The sequence below is a fragment of the Elaeis guineensis genome, chromosome 5 (genome assembly GCF_000442705.2).
Source record: "Elaeis guineensis isolate ETL-2024a chromosome 5, EG11, whole genome shotgun sequence".
NCBI lineage: Eukaryota > Viridiplantae > Streptophyta > Magnoliopsida > Arecales > Arecaceae > Elaeis > Elaeis guineensis.
In genome coordinates, this window is record NC_025997.2 from 10,459,489 (window position 1) to 10,479,325 (window position 19,837).

Sequence of the window (19,837 nt, forward strand, 5' to 3'; positions counted from 1 at the left end):
CTTGATTTATCATCTATTTAATAATATTTTTAATTATATAAATATAAAATTTAATTATCTAAATTATATTCATAATTATATCCATAATTATATCCATATTTTTAATATCTGAATTGTGTCTGTATCTGTTTAAAATAAATATAGATGTAGATTTTTATATCCGAATAATATCCGTATTCATATTTATATTCGTCAAATAAAATAAATATAAATATAGATATGCTAATATCCAATATGATTTCAATCCTATCATAACACTTTGAGATCTGCATGGTAGGTGATCCAATGGTAGATTCATGCGAGTGAAGGTGAATCTTTTCTTCAAGCAGAAGATATATGGCTATTTTTTGAGCCAAATCTTCCATAATATACCTTATACAATAGATTATTAAAAATTATAAAAATAAATTAAATAAAAAGAAACTATAAATTATTCATGTCTATTGTAAATATAAAATCTTTTTTCTACACTCAAATTTAATTTCAATATTTTTTTAAAAATATTGCTAATTTAACTATCACTTGTAGGAATTAAGCGGGTAAGAACATAGCATTTTTTTTTGGCCCTTTTAAGTTTGTGCGCACGAGAATTTCTGAGTCTAGAACCATCCTTAAAGCGATGGTTCACTTAGTTGGATAGCTTGTTATGGACTTTATTATGATACTTTTTGCTTGATAGCATAATAATCTTGCCAATGATTTAATTTTATATGGTTCTAACATATCATATGTTACATAATCAATATTTCTCTGTGATAATAGTTACAGGGATAATTATATTAACTAATATTGTATTGGTAATAATAACTAACTAAAATGGTGTTTAATAAATATAATTTTTTTATACATTAATATGTCGACCTTAATCTCATCAAGCCTGCGTAATATCCTTTCCATCTGCTTCATTTTCCCATTTCGCCCTTCCAAGTCGAAATCGTTTCCTGCCGTTCCTCGAGTCCCGGGGTTCGTTCCACGTCGAAAGTAAATAAACCCAACGACGTTATGCTTCCGTCATGCACCTCTAACGGCAAACTCCCGGTGTCCGTTGGATGCAGTCTCGGGGCTGCGCAGCCGTACAATTTTCCAGGCGCTGGCCATATTGGAGCCCCGCGTCCGACTCTTCCTCTTTTGCCGGTTTCGTTTCAGTTTGAGAAGGAAAAAGAGCGAGTGGGGAACGAGCGAGAGGTAGCGAAGGAAACGCAGGCCAAAGAGAGAGAAAAAGAAACCCTAACCCTTGTCGCAATCCTAATCTCAACACTGTAAGATTGAAATCCTCGATCCTTACTAATTGATCGAATTTTTTTTCTATATTTCTTTTTTTTTTGTTGTCTTTTTTATGAAATGATGCTCTCTGTAGTTTTTTTTTTGGGGTAGTTTCGAATATTTTGAGGCTTTTTGATCTGTTCTTAGGGTTAGATCTTCATTTGTTTGCTTTTTTTTTTTTTTGACGGGATTTGAGGGAAGATGTCAGAAGAAGCTGGAAAGCACCCCTCCATCACGGAGAGAATCACCGAGAAGGTCCATGAATACAGAGGGTCCTCATCCTCTTCAGATTCTGATAATAAGAAGCCCTCCTTTCACAGTACCAGGAAGAAAAGATTGTTCGGAAGGAAGGGACCGGTGCACACCGTTCTTGGTGGGGGAAAGTGTAATTTTCTGTCATAAAAAATCTTTTATTTTTTAAAATTATCATCTTTACCATTTGTTCGGTCTTATGTATTCACCAGCCAATGTAAATTGGATACTTGTATCTATTGGTATGGTCTAGAGATTGGTGAAGGGCTTATGATACTGAATCTAAACAGGAGCATTGGTAGATTGAGGAAGGGTTACCGGTGGAGAGCTGGAAGGGATGTGTTGGTTTTTCAGATAAGTAGGTTCTCAGTACTGCCAAGTATTTCAAGTGTCAATTGTAGTCATGGAAAGTATGGATGGACTTTATTCTGAAGTTATATCAATATTGAGAACTAGATAGACAAATGAGTTTTTTTTTTTTTTTAGAAAAATGAAATTGAAGACCTTTTAAACTGATGAAATTAGAATGTCAAGATCTAGTGGATCTTGGGTCATGTAATGGAGGAGCCTACACCATCAATTTACTGGACCAAGTTAATCAGTCATTCTACCTGAACTTGGCCACTGGACATGTGTATCGACCTTAAGCTTGTCATAGAGCAGTCAATGTTGGTGTTAGGTGATGGAAGCCTGGCCATCAACGGCCCTGCTTCTATGTGCTGATCTTGATGTAAGACACATTTGTCATGTTTGAACTTTTTTTAGTTGAAATAAGGTGTGTATAGATAATTAGCTGTTTGGTGTTGCATTCATATATTCAATTTTCTGGTTTAAATACTTATTCTTGTGTGTCGTGATTATATATAGAGAACCATATCTTATGCCATAAAAAATATCAAAGGTTTTTCCTATGTTACTGTTGAATGTTTTTCCATGATTTCCACCCCCACCCCCAAGTATGTAGAAAAATTAGTCTGCTTTATATTTCTAATATCTACTTACAATTTGAAGATCCTGAGTTATTTAAAATTAGTATGTATTAAATATTAATGCATGTTAAATATTAATATGATGATACATATTCAAATATTAATATTCTCTCTACATTGCCTTTTATTTTCCTTGGTTTTATGAAGTCGATGTAAGAAGTGTTCTTCCTTCTCATGATGAGTTATGTGCAGTGTGTGGACATATCTTTCAAGAAGTTTGGTTTAGTTGCCAAATGGTTCTCATTTTTTCTTTCTTTCTTTTTATTTTTTTTGTTCAAGTATTTCCAAGATTGCTGTTGTCCCCTTAGATTCAATAACCTATGTTAAACAATTGTTGTGGAAGATGCATATGTGCTTGACTTTCTTGTGTAAATATTTGTGAGAACATAAATATGTTTTGCACATAGGATTTGTTGTTGGCTTGTACATTTAACGGATTCATTATCGACTTTCATGAAGCAAATCTTATCTCATGCTGATAAAGACAATCTTTTTATCTGGTGAAGATGGTATTATGAAAAGTGAGGTGAAGTCCATTTGTGCTTTAGTTAAGGTATCAGGAAGAGGATTATGTCATCTTGCCATCTACTAGAGCTAGCATCTTTGCTTGAATGTTTTATTGCTTATATTGTTTGTTTGGTTCAATATATACTTATGCCCTTCGTTGATTATTTCGTTGTGCTTGCAGCTGCTGATATTATATTATGGAGAAACAAGCAAATGTCAGGCGGCATACTTGCTGGTGTGACCATTATTTGGCTTCTCTTTGAATGGATGGGTTATCACCTACTGACATTTATTTGTCACTCTCTAATATTTTTACTTGCAGTATCATTTATTTGGTCTAATGCAGCTTCTTTGGTCAACAGGTAAGGACATTTTTACTCTTTACTATAGCTGAGGAACTATTATTCTTGAGCTAAAATTTCCTAGATAACTTGTTTTTGGAGTAACATAAGTTGCTTGAGTTGGGTCTTTGCTTGAAAATACCTATGCTTTTATACTAATGATAATTTTTACACTAAGGTAGAGTTGGTCTTATGCTGACCATATAACTGAACAATGCTTAACCATATAATATGCATTTGATTCATGATTCCTGTCATCTGAAATTCCTCAATTTCCAAACAGGATGATGGATAAATCTAATTAAATAGTTGAGAAGCATATCATTATCTTAAAGGCCCTTTCTAGAGCTAACATTCTGAATCTCTGGGCCTCCTAGAACGCCCTAGGTTATCTAATAGTTGCTTATTCGTAGGATAGCACATCTTGGAACTGATTTCATGTGTTCTTTTTTTCTGGGAGCACTTGTAGCTTTTGCCTTGCGACTACCATACTGAGAGTAGTTTGAAAGTGTTTCTTTTTTATTTTTAATGATTATATATTTTTAATTTTTTGTGCTACAGAAATTATTCATTTTTAGTCTACTTTTCTGTAATTTTGAAATTCAGGTCCCCTCCAAAATTTCCTGAGGCTATCTTGCCTGAGGACATGTTTCTGAACATAGCTCAAGCAGTAAGATATCATATTAATGGAGCTTTTGCAACTTTCAGATATGTTGCTTCAGGAAAAGAATTGAAGCAATTCTTGATGGTAAAACACTGGTACTTTCTAGTTTTCCTTTGTGCTGTTTGCGCTCATTATCTTAGCATATAAATTTGTTATGCAGGTGATTGCAGGCTTGTGGGTTGTTTCTGTAATTGGCAACTGGTTTAGTTTCTTAACACTTTCCTATATGGGTCAGTTCCTCTTCATCACTTGGTTGTACCATCATGACTGACTACAATCATCAATCATCTTAGATATTTTGATTCACACAGATATATATGCTCCCAGTGTCACATGTTACTCTGTCTAAAATGGAAGCAACAATAATTCTTCTCCACTTTTTATTGTGGAGAGTTGAGTTCCTAGATCATCATACTCTTTTTTTTTTCCCCTTGTTCTTTTCCTTTTTTTCTGGTTGAGGTTGGGATGGTGGTGGTAATAGGATGGGACAAAGCCCACCTCAAGATTTGAAGCCGGTTTTGTTTTTTTTTCTTCTTCTTCTTCCTTTTTTTCAAAAAATATTGTATCAACACCCAGTGACAACCAATCAAGGTAGTTGTCTCTCTCATAGATCATGATATCATTTTTCTATGTATTGTTCTCAAGTTTTACATGTAATGGCCAGTCATTTGCCTTTAAACCTTTCTTGGTGCATATAAAACTAATCTGTGTTATAAGAGACATATATGCTTATTGAAAAGAAAACATAGCCAAGGGGTTTCTACTAAAGAAAAGAAAGAAAACATACTAATATGATAAATGTAATATTATGGTAGAAAATGCAGGATATATGATCCTTTTTTAGAATAAAGTCTGATGCATCCAGAATATTGTAATTAGGTAACCCTCTCTCTCTCTCTCTCTCACACACACACACACACAGATACTCTTGTTCTTAGAATAATGGCGTAATCACCACCTATTGAATTGGGTAAGTATTGGGAGTAAGTATTGGGAAACAACACCACCAAGATTCATACCCTGAACCTCGTCCCATGTGGAGGGTGCAACCAGACTATAGACAAGCTTGCTTTATAGTTTTATTAAAATGATGTAGCATTGTAGAAGAAACAAAAAACGCTTGCCTATTGAAACAACTAAAGATAAACATAAATATTTAACTAGAGTTTCTTGTAAAAGCATGTTTGAGAAATATGATGAGAATTTGCCGTGGAGATGGGTGCCATGTTGCAGATCGAAGTCCTACGGGTGGTTGCCTTTTTTAGGCCTTCATCTTCTTTTGGTGTTGGCAAAGAAGCACAACCTTACGTTGATTTTATTACGGTAGTATCCTGAATGTCTCGGATCTATCGTGTTGTTATTGATACCTTAGATCATGAATTGTCCATGCAGTCATCGGTCCAAGTGCAAAACTGAGATACGTAGAGCAGAACTATTTATCTCTGATCTGTTACATGGATTATTTACTTTGACCAATTTTTCATAGTCTCAGCCGATCAGCTTCCGGACACATACTGCAGCTGTCCACCTCGAATGGATAGGCTCAAGCATAACTAACTCTTCTGATTTTATGGGAGTGATTGAGAGTTGAAATATCTTGCCTGCTATGGCATGTTGAACGGTGCTGCAATCTCGAAATTGCACGATCTCACAGTTGTTCAACCAGCTATTCGACAATATTTTTTATAAATCACCAAAGTCCTAAGGATCAAGGTAAGTTAAGCAATCACTCAGAGAATTCGTTGCTGTTTCCTTTATTTTTTAAATCTGACTTGAGTGTCAGAGGGTCTTCGTAGAAGCGAAAACTTTCTGTCCGAATTTTTTTTGCAGGTCACTTCAGTACTCCCTACGTGAGGATCAGGTGTCCATCTTCCGACCTAGCCGAAACGAGCAGCAACAGATAGAGGAAGGGCATACTTTTCGCAGCTTCATGCCACCGAAACGAGTATCATCTCGTCTCTCCAATGCCGGCCTCCCGTCAGGTGGGGAGCCAGGCTGCCAACCAAGCACAGCCACTGGTGACGATGACTCCTTCGTCAGTTTAGCCAGCACTGGTCATGGCGGATCAATTCAACCTACTCTTTCAGTAGGTTCACAATCTAATAGTCGCTGTTCAAGCGGTTCAGACTATTCTGGCGTCTCCACCGACGGCATCACAGTCTATTCAAGCTGCTTTTGTACCCCATCCAATGGTGCAACTGGTTCTTTCGGCAGTGCCACCCGCACCTTTTGTGGTGGCATCCCTACCAAATCTGGCCTCTCAACCATCACCATAACCAGAGCAATCACAGGTGCTTTCTCAGAGCCCAGAGAGGAGGCAGACCCACTAGAGCCGTCTGAAAGCCCAGCAACCAGCCAGGGGCGATCTCCTAACCCACAATCGGGGCACGACTCAACCCCCGATCGCCACTCTCCTCAACAATCCGAGGCCTGTACTATCCAAGATTTTGCTATAGAGAAGTGATTCCAAGCACTTGAGGGAAAAATCGATCATGCTCTCAATAATGGTTTCTCGATGCAGCCCTATGATAGGTTCAACAGCAAGCCATCTTTTGCGTCGGAGATAATGCGGGAGCCACTTTCTTAGCATTTTAAAGTGCTCCAATTTGAGGTCTACGATGGGATCGTCGATCCCATCGATCATTTGGAGACGTTCAAGACGGCAATACTCCTTCAAGGCGGCAATGCTCCTTCAAGGACCAGCAGATGTCATCCTCTATCGAGCATTCCTTGCTACTCTTAAAAGGATCGTTCGATAGTGGTATTCAAACCTGAAGCCGACCTCCATCCACTCTTTCGAAGATCTGTGCCGATCGTTTGTCGGTTACTTTGTTAGTAGCCGACGACAGCAGAAGCGATCTGACTATCTCCACACTACCAAGTAGAGGGAGGGTGAGTCAATTCGCACTTTTGTCAACCATTTCAATGCGGCGACTTTGGAGGTCTACGACTTGGACCAGTCGACCGCGATGGCCACGATAATGGACGGCTTATTGAAGAATGACTTGAAAAAATCGTTGACTAAGACTTGTCTCCGGGATTTTTCGAATATGCTTGCCGATGTAGAGAAGTATGCCCATATGGAGGAAGCTTTCGCAGAAGAAACTCCTGCTAGTTTTGGTGTGGCAGGGCAGAACAAGGAGTGCTCTCCAAGGCGAGAGTGGAGAACCCGCCAAAGCTCTCGGTCCCCATTCTGAAGGTAGAAAAATGAGGGCCGAAGCCATCGATCTTAGAGCCCTTCGAGAGGGCATCGACGACCCTCTCTTCCTAAGCGTTACACTAACTACACATCTTTGAATATCTCCAGGGGGAGGTGTTGATGGACATTCGAGCTGAGCTGCCCGAGCCTCCAATGATGCGGACGAAGTCAAAGCACTGCGCTGATTCAAATAAATACTGTCTCTTCCATCGCGACCACGATCACGATATTGAAGACTGCATGCAGCTCCGTGATGAGATTGAGAGGCTCATCAGGTAGGGAAGACTGAACCACTTCATCCAGGGGTGCATCTCCACGACGAACTCCTCCAAGGGCTCAACAGTCACCTCCTCTACCTCAGCAGTCATTTTTTTTGCCTCAGCCACAATCAGCACCAGTGCAGCCAGTAAGACAGGAAGCAAGGGGACTGGCGGTAGTAGAAGACTGACCCATTTGAAGTGAAATCCATATGATAACTGGGAGGTCGATCGGACCGGTGGAGCTTTCGGAGGTGAAGAGATCGAGGCTCGAAGATGAGCATGAAGATGCCATTACCTTCACTAAGCAGGATGCAGAGGGTGTGCTGGCCCCGCACAATGATGCGGTGGTTGTAACAGTGAATATTGCTACTTTAATGTGCACCGTGTATTCATTAATAATGGAAGATTGATTGATATTTTGTATTTCTCTATCTTCGCCCAAATAGGTTTTACACCAAATGAACTAGATAGATTTGATATCCCAATTCAGGGTTTCTCCGAAGGTTTCATTATCTCGGGGGGGATGATTAGGCTGTCCATCACAATGGGTACTGTGTCAAAATAGACGACGATCCAAGTCAATTTTTTGATGGTCAAGCTCTCTTCAGTTTACAATGCAATCTTTGGCCGTCCAAGCTTGTGGACTCTAAAGGCCATGGTGTCGAGCTACCACTTGATAGTGAAGTTTCCAACCTCGAAGAGTCAGACAAATCAAAGACAACCAGGCCATGGCTCGATAATGTTTTGCTGCCAAACTTCAAGCAAAAAGCCAGCCATCCCAAGCAGAGGTCCAACCTGAACTTCCTATTGGGTTGGATGCTCGAGATGATCTGTCCAAGGAACGAACCCAATTATTCGAGGATCTTCTGTAGATTTTGCTGAGGAAAAAGAATCCCCAGCAAACAGTGAAGATCGGCTCACAACTAGATGAGGTAACAAAAGACTGGCTAACTGCTCTTTTGCATGAAAATATAGATCTCTATGTCTGGTCGGCTGCAGACATGTCCGGCATTGATCCGGAGGTGATGTCCCATCACCTGAAGGTGGATCCAATCTATTGATCGGTGAAGCAGAAGAAGTGAAGCTTCGCCTCAGAGTGCCAGAAGGTCATATTCGAAGAAGTGGACAAACTACTCAAAGCTGGCTTCATCAAAAAAGTAATGTATCCGGATTAGTTGGCGAATATTGTCCTAATTAAAAAGACGAACGAAAAGTGATGCATGTGCATCGACTTTATTGACTTGAACAAGATTTATCCCAAGGACAGCTATCCATTGCCTCGGATATACCAAATGGTGGATGCTACTTCTGGACATGAGCTCCTCAGCTTTATGGATATCTTTTCCAACTATAATCAAATCCGCATGGCGCCTGGAGATGAGGAAAAATAGCTTTTATCACTGATCATGGGCTAAGATGTGGACAAATTTGGAGCATCATGATCTAGACAAGTATTGCCCTATCATTGTGACCATGATCACGGTACTGAAGATTGTTACCAGTTCCAGGAGAAAATTAAGCGTTTGATCCGGGAGGGAAGACTGGATCGATTCATTCGACAGCAAGGTCCTCTATGTCGATATCTTCCAAGAGCTGAGCAGCAACAGTGGAGACATCCCGCCCTTTGGCAACGACACGCTAGCCCCTTCAACCTCAACCTTAGTCAGCACCAGCACAACCACAGGAGAAGGGGCAGACGGTAGTAGAAGATCGACCCCTGCGGATGAAATTCATATGATAACTGGGGGTCGTCTGGATCGGTGGAGCCATATGCGGCAAAGAGGCCTTGGCTCGAGGAGCCAATGATCTTCATAGAATAAGATGCTGAAGGTGTACAAACCCTGTATAATGATACGATGGTTATTACTGCTAATATAGTTGACAATAATATACACTGTGTTTTCATCGATAATGAAAGTTCTATTGATATTTTGTACTTTGCTATTTTCACTGCAATGGGTTTGTTCCCGAACAGTTGAATAAGTTTAGTACTCCAATCCAAGGTTTCTCTGAAAGTTCGGTAATTCCATAGGGGACAATCAGATTGCCCCTTGGGAACCAAACCCAGGCAGGCGACTGTTCATGTTGATTTTCTTGTGCTAAATGTCGTCAGCCTACAATGCAATACTTGACCGACCAAGTCTAGAAGCACTGAAGGCAATAGTATCGAGCTACCACTTGATGATGAAGTTTCTGACAGAAGGTGGAGTGGGGCAAGTCCGAGGCAATCAAGTCATGGTCCGACAGTATTTTGCAGCTAAGCTGCGAATGGAGGAACAGCCGGGCATCCCAATTTGAACTCTCACTAGATTTGGACGCTCGCGATGATCTAGCCAGCAAGCATGCTTGGCCGTTTGAGGATCTAGTGGAGGTCCCCTTATGGAAGAAAAATCACCATCAAACTGTGAAAATCGGATCATCTATAGATCAAATAACCAAAGCTCGAGTAACTGCTCTTTTGCAGAAAAATGCGGACCTGTTTGCTTGGACAACAGCGGATATGCCTGCATAGATCTAGAGATGATGACTCACCATTTGGGAGTGGATCCGATCTTTCGTCCTATAAAGCAGAAGAAGAGAAGCTTTGCCCCAGAGCGTCAGAAAGCAATTACTGAGGAGGTGGACAAGTTGGTCAAGACCGGCTTTATTCGAGAAGCAATGTATCCTAACTGGATCGCTAACATAATGCTAGTCAAGAAGGCAAACAAAAAATGACGCATGTGTACCGACTTCACTGACCTGAATAAAGCCTGCTCCAAAGACAGCTATCCTCTCCCTCGAATAAATCAATTGGTGGACGCCACTTCTAGGCACGAGTTCCTCACTTTCATGAATACCTTCTTCCGTTATAACCAAATTCGGATGGCATCTGAGGATGAGGAGAAAATGGTATTTATTACTGACTCTGGGCTCTATTGTTACAGGATGATGCCCTTTGGGCTAAAGAATGTTGGGGCAACATATCAGCGATCGATGAATAAGATATTCAAGGATCAAATTAATCGCAATATGAGGTCTATGTGGATGATATATTGATAAAAAGTCGAGCCACCTTAGATCACATAGCCGACGTCCAAGAAATCTTCAACACCCTACGTCAATTTCAGATACGGTTGAATCCCATAAAATGTACCTTCGGAGTTGGTTCTGAAAATTTCTCAGATTTATGATCTCCCGATGAAGAATCGAGGTGAATCCGAAAAAGATTAAGGTGATTCTGGAGATGTCCCCATCAAGAAATGTAAAAGAAGTCCAGTGCCTCATCGAAAGGATTGTCTCAATCGTTTCGTCTTCAAATTGGCTGAGAGATGTTTGTTTTTCTTCCAAACCCTTAAGCAGTCGCGGGACTTCTAATGGATGATTGAGTGTCAGAAAGCATTTGAAGAGTTGAAGCAATACCTTAGTTCAGCACCCTTACTTATAAAGCCCCAATTTGGAAAAGAATTATTATTCTACCTTGTTGTGTCTCCATCAACAATTAGTTCGGTTCTTATCCGGAAAGAATGACAAATCTAAATATCAGTATATCACTCAAGTAAGGTCCTTCAGGATGCTGAGATCAGGTACACAAAGTTGAAAAAATTAATATTTGCTTTAGTCATCACGGCAAAGAAGCTCCAGTCTTACTTTCAAGCTCATACAATAGTGCTGCTCACGGATCAACCAGTCAAGGTAGTCCTCCACCGTCCGGACACATCGGGACATGTTGCAAAATAGGCCTTGCAACTCTATGAGTTTGACATTAAGTTCCGCCCAAGGCCTTCAATCAAAGCTCAAGTCTTTACGGGCTTCATCCTTGAGTGCACCATCTCCGATGAGGAGGGCTCAGAGGCTGCGGAGAGCAGCTCAATGGCGCTAGAGGAACAAATAAATATGGACCATGATCTTGACGACTAGTGGATTCTTCACGTGGATGGGTCTTCCAATTCATCAGGATTAGGAGTCGGGGTTATCTTAACCGAGTCGGAAGGTGATGTGGCAGAGTATGCTCTACGGTTCGAATTTTCAGCCACCAACAATGAAATAGAGTATGAGGCTTTAATTGTCGGGCTTAGACTTGCAAAGGATATGAGAGCCAAACACTTGAAGGTCTTCAATGACTCTCAACTGGTGACGGGCAAGTCAAGAGCGAATATGAAGCTCGGGAGGAGAATATGAAGAGATACCTCGAAAAGGTAAAAGAACTAATTACATCTTTTCTGAGCTTTGATATCCGACAGGTACCTCGGACACAAGACACACTGATGGATGTGCTGCCAAAGCTAGCAGCCTCTCTATCGTCCGAAGTTCAAAAAGAAACTTATATCGAGGTATTAGAGAACTCAAGTCTGAAAGAACCGCTTGCTGTTCAGCAAATTGAAGAAGAGTCTTGCTGGATTGATCCCTTACTGAAGTATCTCAGATTGGATGAATTACCATCTGACAGTCGGAAAGCTCGAAAAATCTGCAAGCAGGCTGCCCGCTATGTGCTTCATGATGATAGTTGGATAAGCGGTCCTCTCTCCCACTTCTGAGGGTCTACCATCATCTGAAGCAGACTATGCACTAAGAGAGATCCACGAGGAGATTTGTGGAAATTATTTGGACGCAAAGATTCTTTCTTATAAAATCCTCTGATAAGGCTATTATTGGCCCTCAATGTAAAAGGATGCCTCCAATTTTGTCAGAAGATGTGATTGTTGTTAGAGGATTTTTAATGTTCAGCATCAACCAGAGGGAGCGGTGCCCCTTCTATCGTCGCTCCATGACCTTTTGCTTAGTGGGGAATTGACATCCTACGTCTCTTTTCTCAAGCCTCAGGTCAGCGTAAATTTCTCCTAATGGCCATTGATTATTTACAAAGTGGATAGAGGTTGAGCCCCTGGCCTGAATAATAGAGCTAGAGTTAAAGACTTCATCTGAAAATCCATTATTGCCGCTATGGTCTCCTGAGGGCGTTGGTAACTGACAATGATAGGCAATTCAGCGGCTCACGGCTCCAAAAATTCTGTGAAGATCTTGAAATTGAACAATGCTTCATCTCAGTCGGACACTCATAGAAAAATGAGGAAGCCGAAGTAACGAACTGGACTCTCTTGCAAGGCTTGAAAGCTAGACTTAATCGGATTGGAGGGTCCTGAGTGGATGAGCTATATCATGTGTTGTGGGCATACCAAACAACTTAGAAAATTTTGACTGAAAAATTTCATTCAACCTCGCATTCGGAATCGAGGTAGTTATACCGGTTGAGATTGGACTTCTTTCCTTCATAGTCGAGGAATACAATGAAGATACCAACTCTAAATGGTTGTGAACCAATCTTGACCTGGTTGAGGAGAGTAGGGAACGAGCTGCTATGTGAATGGCATCCTACCGACAAAAGGTGGCCAAGTACTACAATTTCGAGTCAAGTTTAAGAAATTTCAAGTTGGTGATCTGGTGCTACGGCATGTCGAAGTCTTACAACCTACGGAGCGAGGAAAGCTATCACCTAATTGGGAAGATCCTTATCAAGTGGATGAGATAATACGCTCCGAAACTTATAAACTGAAACAGCTTGATGGAACTCTACTCCAAAGATCATGGAACTCGACTAACCTCCGCATATATTTTCAATGATATTGTAATTTTACTGAAGCATATACATGAATGAACACTCTGATTTGTCAACATTGGTCCTTCCACATATAAGTATGAGTTATATTTGAAACTCGACTTTTGATCGGTCTCGAGATGTTAAAAGTCTTTGATCGACTTATATTTGAAACTCGATCTTTGATTGGCCTCGAGATGTTAAAAGTTTAGATCGGTTTATATTTGAAACTCGACTTTTGATCGACCTCGAGATGTTAAAAGTCTCAGATCGATTTATATTTGAAACTTGACCTTTGATCGACTTCGAGATGTTAAAAGTCTTTGATCGGCTTATATTTGCAACTCGATCTTTGATTGATCTTGAGATATTAAAAGTCTTTCATCGGCTTATATTTGAAACTCAGCTTTTGATTGACCTCGAAATGTTAAAAGCCTCATATCGGTTTATATTTGAAACTCGATTTTTGATCGGTCTCGAAATGTTAAAAGCTTTTAATCGACTTATATTTGAAACTCGATGTTTGATCAGCCTCGAGATGTTAAAAATCATTGATCGGCTTATATTTGAAATTCGGCCTTTGATCGATCTCGAGGTGTTAAAAGCTTCAAATCGGCTTATATTTGAAACTCGGCTTTTGATCAGCCTCGAGATATTAAAGTCTTTACGTTTTATGGTGACCATGTGGAGTTAGTATGATTCAAAAAATGACGACATAAAAAAATAATAAATATAATAAAAATACGTACAAGTATACATGATTGGAAAAGTAACTTTAATTCCAACAAGAAAGTATTTATAAGTCTGGTTAGCTTTGTCTGACATTACACAATAAAAAAAATGAAGAAAAGAAAAAGTTAGCCATTCAGCTAGTGGGGCATCGTCAGTTGGCTGCACCTCTTCAACGCACCGCGCTTTGCGAAAAATCATGAATTTAGAAAATATGCAAGTATTTGCTCGTTTTTCACATAGCTGCATCAAAGCGTCTTCTATGTCCATCTCGGATTGGACAGCTCGGACAGATCAAGCTGTGGGTACAAAATTCGAAGTGCATTCCGACGGAAGCTGTAATCAGAATGGCGACCGACAGCAAATGTCGTATGGATCGTTGATTGAGAACTGTCCATCAACTGCTCATGAGATTGAGAAGAAGAAGCTCCTTCTCCTCCTGTCAGAGATCGACCTTTTGGTTCTCGATCTCCCGATCAAGATCTTTTGTCCTGGAAGATCGAAAGAAGCTCTTTCGAGCCAACGTCGGCAATAGGAGCAGTTACTTGGATGCCTTGCTGCTGTACGTCCTTGGGAGCGGCGACGGTCTTCTTGCCACTCAACGCCCTTTGCGACTTCAAAATTTCCTCTCTGGCATTGTGGAGTTCGTCTTGAAGTTGCAACGTCTGCACAGATCTCGTCCATCCAAATTTTCTACAGTTGATCAGAGACTCCAAGGCATGAATTTCTTCATAGACAGAGTCAAGCTAATGACGATATACTGTCGATTTCGCCCCCACGCCCCGGACTTCATTCCCGCTGCATCGGATATCCTCTGCATCTCTTCCGTCAATTGTGCCTTCTCGATATTGTGTGCCATAACTCCTCGCTAAACTTTTTGTTGAAGTCTATTAACTTCTTTCTAGACCTTGTCAAGTTCTTTCTGAACCTTTTGAAGTCTCTCTTCCCGATCGATGGCCTCTCCTTCGAAGAATTTAAGTTTCTCCTCCAGGCTCTTAATATGAGCTTTAATATTAACTGCCGTCATCGAAGGAAGAAGAGTGGCCTGTAAAGAAGCAGTAGCTACCAGACCGACATCGCAAGCATCATCTACCAACTATCCAAACAATTGAAAGCGATAAATTCAAAAAGCTCATAATTTTATTTCATTAAATAAAAATTTCTTACAGAGATAAAAAAAAGGGGAGAAAAAGTACAAGCATTCAATCTTCGACCTTCTCTTGGGGAGTTGTATTTGAAGAAGGTTCGGAGAGACTTGCATCAGTAATTAAAGAGGAGGACGGCTCAGCAACGTTCTCCTTCTTGAAGACGGGAAGCTCGGAGATAGTGTAAACTTCCTCGTCATCTTCATCTTCATAGTCCAGGAAGGCGAGATCAACCTCCGGATGCTCCTCTTCTATCGACTTTCGACAGTCAACCCAACCTTCTTTGTGAGCCTGATGAAAAATCTTTTCGCTGAAGGTCATATGGCTGTTGCGGTATTCTTCAGATGCCTTAAATGTCTCCACTGCTCGAGCCATCTCCTCAGCAAAGACAGGTGATGCCTTGAATTCCTCGACTGAAGAACGCTTGACATCTTAAATGCGCTCCTCGATCCTTCTTTCCGTCTCTTTCTCCCTCTCTAGGGCAAGGGTGAGATCGACCTCGATTTGCCTAAGGGCCCCCTGGAGATTTTTGGTCTCAGCCTCTAGTTTTTTAATTTTCATCTGAGTTATCTGAGCCTCCATCTCGGCTTTCTCCTCAGTCTCTCACGTCTGTGCCTGTCTGACCGAGCGGTCCGACAAGTTAACAAGAACATGAGCAACTGCATCTCAAATCGATTAGATTAGAGAAAGTTTAAAAGGGAGGAGGGGTGACAGGATAAATGCTACACCTGGTGACCCATAGTCAAAGATAGTTTCCTCAAACTGAAAATACTCATCCTATCCATCTACTCCAACTCTACTAGAATTACGGAATTCTCAACAGCTTCCCGGACGGTCTTCTAGTGTTGAAAAAATAGACCCTCCGAAATGTGATCGGGAAGAGCCTCATCATCGTCAACCTCCTTAGAAGACTCGACCCGAGTAGAGGTCTTGGAAGGTTGAGGTCGCTCGATGATTTCTTCTCGTGAGTCGACGGTTAGGATCGGAGTGAGTGCAGATGTAGCCAAAATTGCTTTGGCCTCGAAAGAAACTATTTGTTCGATAGTGGCAAGCTCTCGACTGAGTCCGACAGATTTTGACTTTTTCTTCCTTTCGATCTCAGCGGCCAGAGTCTTCCTCTTCTGCAGAAGACAAGCCTTCAATCTCATAATATCCTTTGTCGAGAGTTTCATTTCTACAATTATTCAACAAATATCGGGTTAGAAAGCTATATATATATATATAAGGAAGAAAGTATGAATGATCCTACTTACTCCTGGGGTCGCTAGAGGAGAGCCCAGCTGAGAAAAGGGATTCACCGGATCAAAGCTCATCTGGATGAGGAGTGTTGCGATCCAGGAGATCCCCTAAGCCCTTCTTTTCTTCGATGCTCAACTCTATAAGCTCCAAAGATGAAGCTTCGATCTGACCCCAGTTCGAAAGCCCCCAGTCGTCCATCAAAGTATAAGAAATAAAAAAAAAACGGCTCTTCCATCCATGAATAGACTAGACGAAGGAGTATCAGAGACCAGAGGAGAGATACCCTTCTGGGAGAAAACATACAGTCAGTCGATATATGAATGTTTCTTTAATGTGAAGAGAGTTCAGAAAAGAGGAATTGAAGGTCGGACTCCCATCCGAGAGCAAAGTACAAGAAACCCTATAATATATCTAAAGGAGTTTGGGGGCACAGCACAAAAGCAATCCCATAGAATCTAAAAAGCTCAAAGATGAAGGAAAAAATAAGAAATCTAATATCAGTCCGAAGATTTTTCTCATATACCGCTAATCGACCTGGAGATGGACTGTGGACTCGAGCATTGAAATCAAAAAGTTCAAGACAAAACTCTTCCGGAATGTAGTATTGGATTCGGAGCAACTCCAAGTCGCCCAAGGTCAACTCGATTTGGATCTCTTCAGGTCCAACCGAAGAGTTGGTTTTAGACCTAGGGCTTTTCAAACCCTTCACTTTCTTTCGCACGGAACCCTCACTCCCACAGTTTTCGAAACCCACCATGGAAACAGAAATCTAAAGGGAAGTAAAAGGAAGAAAAAATTAAGAAGGTAAGAGGGACTTACCTTCGAGTAAGAGATGTAAAGGAAGTAACTATCTTCCGAGGATTCTTTGCACGGTGAAAAAAGAAGAAAACTTGTCTGTAAGAGCTTTGGAGCAAGAAAAATGACAAAAGGAGAAAAGATTTTATCAAAATTAGCAGAAAGAGAAATAAAACAAAAAAAAACCCCTTTAAATAAAAGGGCACACGTCTCTCGGAGGACGTCAAGTTGGTATGAATTCCTAAAACGGACCGCGCGTCAAGTCTTCATTAGCTCAAGTTGGCTGATGGTCTTCACATTTAATGCATTTCAGCAGAGAAGAGTGGTGTCCGCATAGATTTAAAAATTTCATTATTAATTCGGCAATTTTTTTCGCCTGAAAACTGCACGCAGACATTTGGTTTAAAAAGTTCTTCATCTCCCTAGCCATCTAAAAATGCCAAGATAAATACTCCCATAGCCCGATCAGAGTTCGGACTAGGGAGTAGGGGTATCTGTTAGGAGTAATTTAAAATGGATCGGTGATGTATGAAGATTCAAGCTCATTGTGACTCATCGAGTCCACATCAGCGCCTTTCAAGCGGTCTAATTGTTGCGGTTTGCCCGACCTGTAGTTGGCAAGTATCTGTTCCGACTCATGGTCGGAGGCTATTCTGTCCGATCTCTCGTCGACATGTTCTTGATCCGAATTCTTAGATGAAAAAGGTTTGGTCCAACTTTTGATCGGCACGCCACACTCTTTGATCTCTCCTTGGAAACAGATTGATCGGGCTCAGATCAAAGGCTAGCACCAACTAGCCATAGCTGTCAATGCTATCTGGCCATAGCTGTCAATGCTCTATGGGCGTAACTGCCTAATCCTGAGAATCTTCCAGATATAACCGTCTGATTTTGAGAATCACAACCAAATAACCGTATCAGATTTGGCCAGCTGTCTACCAAAAATAATTACACAGCCCTTTCCTCTATAAATACTCAAATCCTGACGATTCATTTCAGAGAGTTAAAACTCAACTTCTCTGTTTGTGCGTTTTGATTTGAACGTCGGAGGATTCTTATCGGAGTACAATCCTCTGGCCCAAATCTTTTTGCAAATTACTCCAGTATTGTGCTTCTCGATTTTCCGGCATCAATCAGAAACAAACCGCAACAGTTGATTATTTGCTGCTTTAAAAACATTGTATCGTGTCAATTTGCATCACTTTGGCAAATGTTTTATCATTTGCACTCCATTCATAGTGTAGATTTTTCAGAATGTCTTGTTGGTTTAGCCATTTGAGAATCGCAAGCTAATCCTTCAAGGAAAGGTCTGGACGTCTAAAAGGAAATTTGACAACTATTTTGAACCATTTATCAACTAGAACTGCTAAATCCTCCAGAAATTGTTTGTGAACTTCATATTACCTCAACTCTGCATTTTTTATCTGTTCACTTGCTAGTAAGCTTATATCTATGATCAAGGTTAAAGTTTTCTGAAATTCTGATATCTGGAAATATGAATAGTCAACACATTGCATTTTATTTGCTACATTTAAAAACTAAGCCATTATGTCTCTGCAGTTTTTCTGATTATATATACTGCGCCAGCTCTGTATGAGAAATATGAGGATCAAGTGGACAACATTGCAGAGAAGGCAACCGTTGAAATTAACAAGCATTATGCTGTGCTTGATGAAAAAATACTCCAAAAGATTCCTCGGGGCCCATTTGCCAATAAGAAGAAGCTTTGAGAAGAATTAGTACCCTTTGGTTTACTCTCCTACAATCTACTGCAGCTTTTCCTTCATCTGCTGCTGGTTTTTGATGAAATTTTTGGTTAGAACATGGGGAAAGAAACGAATGTCTTTGAAAATCTCCCTCGCTGGTGGATGCTTATTGTGAAGCAGGTACAGAGATGCTCTTCTATTATTTTTTGCATTGTTGACTTCTTATGATGTGAGCCTTGATCTAATACTGTTATTTTCCAAGGTTTATTGAACAATATGAAGAGTTTATGCGGACACTTCACGATAAAATAGCTAGATTAAACAGACTTGAGGGTCAGATATACGCAGCTTTATCCCACGGAGAGGCTATTTTTTGTGTTTCAAACCCATAATACCGAATCACAATGGAGCAATCGTAACATTGTGCCAAAACATGTTCTGATAAAATAGATAGTTGCTAAGACTGCAAATTCGATGTCAATGCATGAATAAATCTCTGTCTCTCTCTACTAGCCTTCGAAAAATGGAGGTTCCCCTGATCGATACACACGGGGATTGGTCTGAAAAATTTGATCCATTTTACCCAGCCAACCGGGAGTCGGGGCATTTGTCATATATCTTGAAGAGCACACAGAACCTTTCTTTGTTTACAAAAAAAAAAAAAGGCTACAGTAATCCTTTCCAATTTAAACCTTTCAGGAACTACTCCTACCGAAGTAAAAAACCATTAAGCAAGCATTGAAGAGGTTATATCGTGAAAAAACTAACAATTAATACAGATATTATATTAATATCACATCACCAATAAAAAGATTCATTAGGTGAGTCTTTTGGCTGCTTAACAATAATTACCTGCTTTCTGCCAAAAAAAAAAAGCAATAATTATCCTGCTTGGCAAGCAAGCAAAGTGAATTTTTTTAGTTAAAAATCATCACCAATAGATATCTAGATAAAATTAATCAATTATTTGTTATAAGAAAAAAAAAAATCTTATCTCTGAAAGCTTATATTAAAAACTTTATCATCATGTATCCAAAATAGCTTCCAGTACTTGCACCTCGTTTCCGGCGGTTGACTCCACTGAAATCTCATGCTTTTTGTTTCTTTGCTCTTTTGTTTTGTTTTGGAGAGTTTTGCTGCCACTGATTAATTTATGCAGCCGAAAACATAAACCCA

General features: G+C 40.3%; 1 protein-coding gene across 2 annotated transcripts; it reads left to right on the forward strand.

The window, feature by feature from the left end:
• Positions 1–1,104: 1,104 nt before the first annotated feature.
• LOC105044874 (reticulon-like protein B5) lies at positions 1,105–19,272 on the forward strand. Of its 2 annotated transcripts, XM_010922931.3 has the most exons (7): positions 1,105–1,259; positions 1,465–1,648; positions 3,193–3,246; positions 3,334–3,373; positions 3,959–4,100; positions 4,177–4,246; positions 18,516–19,272. In XM_010922931.3, the coding sequence occupies exons 2-7, from the start codon at positions 1,465–1,467 to the stop codon at positions 18,683–18,685; spliced, it is 660 nt and encodes a 219-aa protein (XP_010921233.2). In that variant the 5' UTR covers positions 1,105–1,259; the 3' UTR covers positions 18,686–19,272. The 2 variants fall into 2 exon arrangements, with proteins under 2 accessions (XP_010921233.2, XP_010921231.2); XM_010922929.3 differs by having other exon boundaries at positions 3,193–3,373; positions 18,516–19,029.
• Positions 19,273–19,837: the final 565 nt, after the last annotated feature.

Excerpts from the sequence above, each read along its gene's own strand:
- LOC105044874 (XM_010922929.3), top strand. The coding sequence starts at position 1,465 with ATGTCAGAAGAAGCTGGAAAGCACCCCTCCATCACGGAGAGAATCACC. Across the intron at positions 1,649-3,192 it reads CGTTCTTGGTGGGGGAAAGT|CTGCTGATATTATATTATGG; the intron begins GTAATTTTCTGT and ends TTGTGCTTGCAG. Across the intron at positions 3,374-3,958 it reads GCAGCTTCTTTGGTCAACAG|GTCCCCTCCAAAATTTCCTG; the intron begins GTAAGGACATTT and ends TTTGAAATTCAG.